The 10,781-nt window shown below is 35.0% G+C and overlaps 1 protein-coding gene across 1 annotated transcript; it reads left to right on the forward strand.

Annotated features, from left to right (window-relative positions):
• Nucleotides 1–976: 976 nt before the first annotated feature.
• On the forward strand, nt 977–10,543 carry LOC104401012 (myotubularin-related protein 13-like; the record flags this gene model as incomplete). Its single annotated transcript, XM_010016371.1, has 7 exons — nt 977–1,085; nt 1,708–1,821; nt 2,637–2,714; nt 4,992–5,105; nt 5,623–5,751; nt 6,511–6,609; nt 10,339–10,543. Coding segments are annotated over 7 exons (848 nt in total), but the record flags the coding sequence as incomplete, so codon positions are not given.
• Between the last annotated feature and the right edge of the window lie 238 nt (nt 10,544–10,781).

Raw genomic sequence — 10,781 nt, forward strand, 5'->3', positions numbered from 1 at the left:
ATATATTATATAACTTATATTATCCTTAACAGAAGGAACTATGCTGTGTTTGTTCAAATAAGCAAAGGGTTTCATAATCATGTATACACGTCCTAGTCTGTACACATCATTAATAAAAATCTGACTGCATCATGACAGTGGAAACAAAGGAGAAACATCCTACCTACAAATACAGTAGAAACCCTAGTCTAAACATCAGTTGGATGGTGAAACCTGACAGTGGTGATCCATGAGTAAATGCATCGAAAAGATATTGGGGAGATCTAATAGCCTGCAATAAGAGGAGGTGTGTGGCAGCAAAACAAGAGACTGCAGTCATAAATTGTAACAGGGGAGAGAAAGGCTTCTGACTGTACACAGAGAAAACATGTTTGATTATGAGGATAACTAAGCAGTGGAACAGAGCCTATGGAACTTCCATCCATGTAGGTTTTTGGGACCCAGCTGGACAAAGCCCAGGATAATGTGATCTGGATTCGGTCTTGACCCTGCTGTAAGTTGTAGGTTGGACTAAATGATCTCTTGAGGCTCCTTACAACCCAAAAGATTTTGTGGTTTTAAGATAATAGCTACATTACTTTGTGTCACAGTTTTAAGTCACTGACAAATATTCACCAGAGAATAACTTTAAAATAACAAATTGGCTCTAAAAAGCCACATCTGAATCCACCATTCTGAAATGGAAAACTGAATGTCAAGCTATTTGGGTTTTTTTAGAAGACATTTAAGTCTGACTCATTTGTTTCAAAAGATGCTTGTATTTTAATAGCATGTTTTTATTTAAAATATTTCAGAGTTAAGCTTAATTTTTAAGATAGAATAAGAAGGGAAAAAATACCTTCTTTTTTTTGTTTTAAAAATATATAGTAAATTTAATACATAAGAGGAGGACTTTTTTTTTTTCTCAAGAAAAAAGGTGCCCTGTGTGAAAAGGTAGTCAGAAGCTTTTATTTTATTTTGTTTATTCTTTTCACAGTTATCCCTATATTCCAATTCTTCCTGCACAGCTATTGGAAGTTCTCAGCTCACCAACACCTTTCATAATTGGCGTACATTCTGTCTTTTGCAATGACATTCATGAGCTTGTAAGTATGTTTACCCAGCAATATGTATAGTCAGAATGTTATTGGTCATGTTTAGTTGAAGAGATGTTTATATGGACAATTCATATATGTTTAAAATACTATTGTAGAAAGCAAGGCAAGATAGGAGGAGAAAAATGGAAAAGCATCAATTCTTTTTTAAGTATATTGAGACTATAAAATAGAGAGGGAAATGATTTGATTCTGGTGCAGGATGGGAAGGGATGGTTCCATTTATAGCTTTGTCATGTGCTTGGAGAAACTGAACTAGGGCTACAGAGGTGTTTAGAAACCTGTAATTTTACATACAATTGTCCTCATCATGTCCTTTTGCAAACAACCTTTTATATATGTCAGATCCCTGAACACAGACCTGGAACATCCAGAAACAGAAGTCAGTTTTGAAAGTTTGTCCCAATTTAACTTGCTTTGGTTTCTGTTCATTTTTCATGGCTAGATTCAGTAATATGAAGTATTTGGAGTATTTCCTTTGTCAAAAACATTCTACGCATTAAAGTTAGTACTGGTTTGCTTATTTTAACTTATATGCAGAACATGAATTTGAACTGTTGTGTCTTTAAACTATGCTCACAGTATGCACTGCTGATGTGTTTCTTCCTTACAGTTAGATGTAATCATAGCAGACCTGGATGGAGGCACAATTAAAATTCCTGAATGTATTCATCTTTCTCAGCTGCCAGAGCCACTGCTACATCAGACTCAAATGGCACTTTCTCTGGTATGTTTTGGTACAAACCCCATTTTCCACTCTCTCACCTTTTTTTAAAAAAAAATCTATAAATGAATTTCAGTATTAAATCACTCTCAAACACATTGGAAATGAGATTTAAAACTATGATTCATGCCAACATTCCTGGTTTTAGAAGGATTTACTATCTAAAGTTGAAGTTAATCACTATAATAAAACTATAATGTTTTTTCACTGTTCAAGAGGTAGATAGTGATTTTTCCTTCCTAATAGTGACTTTTTAATAAGAGTTCAACATCGGTATTTGAGCAGCATTGTTACCATTCAGTTTAGCTGCTTTTCTGTTCTTAGAAATTCATTTCAACTGTACATTTTCTTGAAATTTAACAAATGCATAAACACTTAAGGTTTATTTGTATGTTACCCCATATCAATATTCAAGAATGATTGATTCTATGTAAGGGAACCACCAAAAATGTAGTTAGTTTGTGGTTTTACTATCATTGTCAAAAGTTAGAAATTACTTTATTTGAAGGCTTCTGAACAAATCTTCTTATCTTAAAGAGAAGAATTTTCTGCCTGTTAATATGTTTCAAATGAATCAGCTCTAAAATCCTCAAACATGACTAGCTTCATTAATATAAATTTTTCATAATGAGCTCACTTATAGAAACCTGTAGCTGAGAAATGAATCCCACTTTTATTTCCATACAGTCTTCATAATTTAACTCAGTCTATTATTTGGGCTCCTTACTATCAGTCAATATTAATCCGAGAAATAAGAAAAAAATTATTCTTTCCTCAGCAAAATGAGGGAAAAAAATTTTGTTTAAAAATTTCTCTAGGTTTTGCATCCTGATTTGGAAACAGCAGATTATGCATTCCCTCCCCCACGAACAGCTTTATCACACTCAAAAATGCTGGTAAGATTTCTGTGTTATGTCTGACTCAAGGAGAAAACTGTTGAAATTTTAGACTAACTTCTTTTTAAGAATTTCTGCTTTGTGTTTTCTTTTCCATATACATATTCTTTATAGTGTTATTGGTGAAGCAAAGAAATGCCATTGGACTTTGCATTCAGTCCTCTAATGGCATTCTAATAGGATGGAAGTTTTTATAAACATACTTGTATTAATATGGAAGTACCTTATTTTCTGTAAATAAGAAAGTTGAGCTTTTAAGATTAAGTTAAATCTGTTCCTCCTCTGTTTCATAGACTAGAATTTTAACATGAGTATACAAAGAGGTCTTTTTATCCATTTCTGTAAATATGAAAATCAACTTCTCCTACAGACACACCCACAACTTTTCAGAAACATCAAAAATGTCATTGAAGATTTAGATTTTTAGATTGAATTTGAGTAAAGATAGGAGTGATAACTGTGTCAGCAAAACATAAGTCACTGGTTTTACGATAATGATGATAATTATTATACATTGTATGCTTGGAATGTTGGGAAAGGTGTTAATGGCTTTAATGAACCCCAAACTGAATGAAACTACATGTAATTGTCTCTACTAAAAAATGTCTGTAGAAAGTTTTCTAATAAGATCTAATTAATTTAGAGTAATAGTAGTTATGAATCCGTGATAACTTAACAGCTTGGTAAAGTTGCTGGTTTTAGCTTGTAGGAGTGTGTAGAATTGAACTTGAGTTGGTAGTCCAGACTAAAATCCAAAAGCTAATTCAGTTGAAGAACATATGTTGGTTTTTTTTGTGTAGGTGTATTTGAAAACATAAAACTCTTCAGTTGCACGATATATTTGTTGTACTTACTTCTTGCATTAAGATTTTTCTTTTTTTTCATTAATGAAGACAGGGAATGTCATACACTTAACTAACGGCAGGATTCAGCTAAGATCTCACTTTGAATGGTGAGGTTATAAATAAATATAATTTTGTATCAAAATAAGAGTTTTGTTATCTCTGAATGAAACAACCATGTTTTCAAATAGTTGAAAAAGTCGGGGTACAAATGTGCCTGTTAAAATCCTGGATACATAGAAAATGAGAATCTCAGTAGTAACTCCCTCCAAAATTAAGTTACAGATACAATAACAGTTACCATGTTCCAGTGAAGAATATGGAGACATCTAGTAAAATATCCCAATAGGACAGCTCCATAGAATCTTACATATACCTAAGTTTGTTTCTTTAAAATGTCATTACAAGCTTTAACCTAGATTATATTTACTTGATTAGGTAGTCAGCTGTTTACCCCATTATTTAATCTAATATTCTTTTCTGTAAGTAACTTTTAAAGTTAGAGTTTGTTTAAAAGGTTCTTTAAGACACCACAAAACAATTTTTTGGACCTCGGTTTTAAACATGGCTGTAATCTGTGAAGGTACTTGGGCTAACATAAAGTAACATGGGTGATGCAGGATTTGATCACAGTCTTTGCATGCGGGCCAGCTGGAGGTGTCACTGCCCGAAGTCTGCCCCCAGCTGTTCACATCATTTCCATTAACCTGTCAACGTCTATGTAAGCACCTTCTTACTCATTTAAACCAAAATAAACCAGGGCATTAAAGATCTACCACATCTTTAAAGATCCAGAACCCTGGCTTATTTTGGCTGTGGGAGGTTGGCAAGTGAAGGCATGAGCTCGAAGAGTTGTAGACAAGCAGCCAAGCAAATTTAGAGCAGTCTCCTCAGCTGGCAGAACCACAGTGAATGGCTGTAGTGATGTCTACAGTGCTTTTAGCCTGGTTCCCCTAGCAGCAGCAATGCTAGCTTAGGCTTCTAAGGTTGCTTTCACCCCTGCCCACGCCAGTGGCGCTGCTTGTGTAGCACTGTAGAGCCATACTTATTGTAAGGGCTAAATCCAGGCTAAAGTACCCTCTTTCCTTTATTTAGCAGCAGTTTTCTCTTATGGCAGTTTTTTCATGTGGTTCACCACATGACAACCCCAAAAGCTGCACTTGCATTGCCCAGAGCCTGTTGTGCAGGCATAGAGACGATCAGCAGGAGCAAAGGGGTGAATATGTGCTAAATCTATCATTGCTGTCCTGAGGACAGGTCAGTGAAACTGTAGCCTCACATAAGAGAACTTCGTATGTGTACAAGTATCTGCCTATGCTGCACTGCTACATTGTTTGATGAATTTGTAGGCATTTCTCAGATGGCTTTATATCAATGTGTGGAAAAGTTTAAAATGCAAAAATGTTTTGATAGCATATTCAATTACTGCTTACAGGACAAAGAAGTGCGAGCAATCTTTCTTAGGCTATTTGCACAGCTTTTCCAAGGATACCGGTCATGTCTTCAGCTGATCAGAATCCATGCTGAACCAGTAATTCATTTCCATAAGGTAAAAGAGAAGTAGCTATGTATATTTAGGTAGTGTCATGTTACTCCCATGAGCTTGCCTTTTGAATAAGTGTTAAAGTTTGAAAAAAATAAAATGAAATAATCTGCACGTGGTAAACGTAGCATTCTGACATAACACTCTATCAGTGCATTTTAGCGGGACTAATTGCAAGGATAGTGATGAAATGTGGAGCAGCATTAATATCAAAATCTAATACAAATAAACATGAGGAATCATCATGGAATTTTGAAAGCATATGTATTGAATTAGAATACAATACTTGGAAGTTCTAGTTTTGTATTTTATTATCTGTGAGATACATAAAATGCGTGCATCGAACTTCCTTTTCTTTCCTGAATTTAGGTGTAAAAAGATATAAGCTAATATAAAAGATTTCATGGCAAAGTACCACGTATTAGTAAAAGCTGTCAAAAATATTTAACTGCCAGTACATAACTAATTGACTGTAGTTTTGATACTGATAAAAGACATGCATTTTTTGCTATCTTTATTGCAGGCAGCCTTCTTGGGCAAACGAGGCTTAATTGAGAATGACTTTCTAACCAAAGTGCTCAATGGAATGGCATTTGCTGGTTTTGTGTCAGAGAGGGGTCCTCCTTTCAGAGCCTGTGATCTTTTTGATGAGGTGAAAACTATTCCTATATTCCCAAGTAAATTAAAATGTGCCTATGATATTTGAGCATGTAAAAAACTATTGAAATGCTTCTGTGTCCTCATTGTTTATTATATAAAGCTTATATTAATCTTTTAAATTCTCATTTCTACTAAGTATACATTTCCAGTTTACTTCCATAAAATTATGCCATGCTTATATGTATGAAGTTAAACAGATGTATAAATCATGGTAATGCTGTTCCTATTGTCAGGGTTGGAACTTCATAATGCATCACATGTGCTAGTACAGAATTATTTTGAGTAATTTAATTATATTCTTAGAAACATTGAAAAAGTAATCGAGAACTATTAGATTAAACACATACCCAAGAATATAAACTGGGGCAAACTTCTTTTCTTTTTTTTTTTTTTTTTCTTAAATAATGCCATATTTTTACTGTTCTGGCTTTTATTTGAATGTAGAATACAAATAGAATTTGGTATTAATTCTGACCAGTAGTAGTATATATGAGAAATATGGATTGTGGTATTAGAAATGTTAAAGGAATGCCTTAGGTATGTAGGAATTTCTGTGTTTGGTAGGACTATATAGTCTGTTAACAGAAGCTCTATATGAAAGTGAAAATATCTCATGTTCCAGAGCAATGTGATATTGCACATCTTCCAGTGTTCGGTTTTCTTTGCTCAGTTTCAATTTAAGATTAACATTTCATAACTTAAATACAAAAGAAATTATTTTTAGTTGAATTGTCAATTTATTTTTTTTAAGTTGGTAGCCTTTGAAGTTGAAAGAATTAAAGCCGAGGAGGGTAATCCACCAAAAATGATAAAGCATGTCAGAGAACTTGCAGAACAGCTCTTCAAAAATGTAAGTTTGCTCTATCTGCTGCACTTTTGAAGTTGAGATAGTAACACTGAAACCTCTTACTTCTGAGATTAATCCAGTATACAAAAATATAAAGTGACTGCTTGTGTTAGTGTCTACATTATGACAGAAGAGTTTGGAACTTGAAATGTCATCAATTTTGTACATGCGATGTACATGTGGTGGAAGTTCAGTATAGTGATACTGATCTATTAATGCTTATATTGATTTGTCTATAGGTACTGCTACATTTATTTTTAGTCAGTATTCACATAAGGTGTATCAACTGTTATATTCTCTGCTGCAAGCTGTCCATGCCTCTAAACAGTTTTCACGTGAAAACTGTACATCCAGTTTGGTATAACATGTATTTTCCACAGACCTTTTTTGCTGTGCAACCCAGTCCCCACAGTTTGTGTGCTCAGCAAGCACTATTTCTTACATCTGGTTTCTAGAACTCTAGGTTTCCTGGAATACCATTTCCAGTTTCATTCTTGCCTTCCTATCATGCTCCTTTATGTTACATGGTGCTTCCCTTTCCATTCATTAGATGGTTTTGTGGGTTTTCTTTGTTGGGTTTTTTTTTGGCATCAGCTAATCTCACACACACACACATACTTCTGAGGTTTTTCAGACTCCACAGAGGAATATCTACTATATAGTCAGTTAACATCTTAATCACCCTTTCTACTCTGTATCCCTCTTCCCCAAAACTATGATTTACATCTATACTTCTATTAATACCCCACAAGAATTACCAAGTACTGTTATGTCCTGTGGTGTTTTAGGGTTTCTTTGGGTTGTGTGTGTCTGTCTTCCCCCTGCCCCCCATGAATGCGTATAAGGATTTTTTCACTGTTACTGTAATTTTTGTTTGGGGTAAAATTAGTATCTTTTCCATAGGAAACAAAAAAATTAACAACCAGTGCATTCAGCAATCTTTTTTGACAGTAGATTTTGGATGGAAAAATACATCTATGTATTTCAAGTAAATTAAATGTGTAAATAGTAGGTGTGTTAAATGAGGTTAGTCTGGCTTTAATATTGTCCTTAGTTGCAGAACTTGTGTGTCTGTCTTCAGACTCACTCACATGCACCATCTCTCTTGTCCTCTGAAATTGCCTCATAACTGTTAAACTTTTTTTTGAAGGAGGTAATTGATACACATCTTAATCTATGTTGTTGATAGCAGTCACTAGAAGATAGAGCAAATACATCACTGTGGACTAAAACCATTTCACATGTAACAGTGTATATGAAATGTTGTCTCTTCTCCATATGTGGTATGGCATACTCATTGGAGTATCTTAACACTGGTATCCTTACACTGACACTTCGGATTTAGAGTATGTATCTTGTGGAAAATAAAGAGAAACATCAGGCATCAGAATTTTTGTTACATAGATTCATTTAATCCATGAGATTTCATTTGTAATAAAATATTATTTATTTGATGGTATATCTCCGCATTCTAGAGCATTCTCTTAATGCTAAATGTTGACGGAATCATCTTCTATTTTCTACTTAGAATCAAAGGGCCTGTAAAGCATGAGTAAATGTACATATGTGCAACTCTGTATTTCTGTTATTTTTTGAAGTCAGTGTCAAAACTAATTCATTTAAGCCGTTTCTTGCAATGAGATCTATTTATGTCATTATGATGGACTTCCTACTTCACTACCACTAAGTAAATGGCTTAGTGTATTTACAAGTCAGCTTTTTGGTAGTTATGCATACACCTATCTTTTGAATAAAGCACTGTGATGAGTAACATTGCTTCTGTAAGTTATGCATAGAGCTGCCTGATTTTAAACTCACTGCATGACTTATTTTGACATCTTGTTCTACAGTTTTAGTAGTCATCATATTGTAGCTGTGGCAGTCTAGATACATAATGGAGACAAGGTTTGTTAGGGAGAGATTATGTTTGTTTTAGTCTAGCTGGTACAAGTGGAAACTAGACAAGTTTTTGGCATATACTGCTTTAGTAGTTGAAGACATTATACCTACATTCCTCACAGCATATTCAGCTGACATTACATTTGTGATGTCCAAGATTAAAGTAACTCTTTCCTTATATTTCCTCTGGATCTTTCTTCTCCGTGAAATGGAATGTGGAATAGTTACATTCTCTTTCCGGCTTTTTCTGCTATATGTCATCTGTTACCCCCTGCTGAGATTGCATTCCCTTTTTCTGCCTTGCTTCTCGTGACATCTGCTGCTCTCATCCTCCTAGCTAGTTTTTTGGCTTGTTTCATTAAACTTTCCTCTGCAGAGAATTTGTATGGCTAAGTAGCTGGTTTGTTTTGTCTCCCATTTCTCAAGTTGAGCATTTGATCTCTTTGTTGCCTTTTGCTCCCTTAAACGAAAATATCAAGCTAACTCCTGTTTACAGGTTTTACTGCAAGCTAGTTGTGCAACAGAAACCTAACTGATTGAGGAGCACTCTTTGGCAGTGGTATGTAGCCAGTAATAAGTAATAGCACAGAGTCAAGTTGGATAAATATATTAAAACACGATCAGTGACAACCCCTGGTATATGAGTGAACAGCTGAAAAGATCCTATTTTGTTTGATTGTTGCACTTCCCAAGACCTGAGATGTGATCCTGTGAATGGTGGTAGAATCCTTGTGGATCTCAGCTGTCTATTGGAAAAGGTACAGCCTGAAGCCAGGAGGAAAAAAAAAAACAACAAACCCTCCCAAAAAACCACAAATAGGAACGATTATCAACCATTTGAGGGGAAAAAAAATAAAAGAAATGGTGAATTTTAGTATCTTGCTCTCTTCAGGATGTCTTTCTGGAAAGTGTGTTTTAAGCTGAAATAAATTTGCAGGCAATTGAGTGAAAATTAGTGGTTTATGATGTATGTGATCTTTCTGGTAGCTGAACACCAGGTACAGAAGATGCAATGTGAAACTGATTTTTAATTTTTTTTCACTTCTGAAGACATCTGCAAGAAAACCCAAAAGCAAGGATAAAAACTTTCTTTGGGGCTGCTTATTACAGACCATAAAAGAGTGAGTGAAAATTCATTCAGGCAAACATTTACATTCACAGTGGAAATGCTGATAGATTTACAACAATAAAAGTCTTTTCTGTCCTTTGTGAACATCCCAAAATCTGATGTGACAGCTTTTTTACTTTCCTTGTAGTTTAGGCGTATCGCTTTACTCTCTTTGATCACATATATTAATTTCTTTAATTTTTTTTTATGCAAACAGTGAGCTTTGTCATGTATTTTTGTGGGACATACGGAAGATAGAAAATTGGTATCTAATGAGTTTGATACAACATGGTACAAAAATTAACTTTTACCTCATAGTCTTAATCAAGATGAGAATATTTCTCAGTACTTGGTGAAGAGATGATGTGTTTTAGTACTCTTTAACCCTCTCTGTAATGAAGAGATTGATTGTCAAACTATTTGAGTCCTAAATATTCCTTAAGCTGCATAAAATCAACCTAAGCAGTAATTTTCTTATGCTCTCTTTCTTTATGGATTTTGCATGTTGACAAAAATAATTTTGTAAAAGCCTTTAATGAAGTCAGAAGTATTACAGATAATGAATCAGGGTGATATGAATATGTAACATTATATTAGTGAGCTGCATTAGGTACTTGGCTTAATCATTCAGGTATGGCAGCTACACAAAAAGTAATAAAGTTGGATAATACAGATGGTAACACCACGTAACACATTTGTATATAACCTTTGCTTTTGCCCTGCAGGAGAATCCCAATCCCCACATAGCATTCCAGAAAGTGCCACGGCCCACGGAGGGCTCCCACTTGCGGGTTCACATCCTTCCTTTCCCCCGGATCAATGAGTGCCGGGTGCAGGAGCTCCTCCAGGAAGGCCTCGCAAGGAGTCAGGGTGCCCCCCCTGCCACCCGGGGGGACAAGAAGTGTGTCGTTCCAGCGGGTCCTCCTGTTGGTATGTGTACTTCTTCCCTGACTTACCTACTTGTCGTCTGTCTCATGAGTTGAACATAAAATCAGCATGGCTGCAATGTGTTGCTCCCAAATTCGTGTTAATACTGCATTTTTAGTGCTGTTAGTAAACTTTAGTACATAGACTTGCTAGTTTGCCTTTGCAATTTTGAAAGCCCTTTTGTGTCAGCCTTTACTAAGAAGTCAAATATCCAGAGTGGCATAATTACTAACAACAAAAA

The sequence above is a fragment of the Nestor notabilis genome, unplaced genomic scaffold (assembly GCF_000696875.1).
Source record: "Nestor notabilis isolate BGI_N333 unplaced genomic scaffold, ASM69687v1 scaffold11376, whole genome shotgun sequence".
NCBI lineage: Eukaryota > Metazoa > Chordata > Aves > Psittaciformes > Psittacidae > Nestor > Nestor notabilis.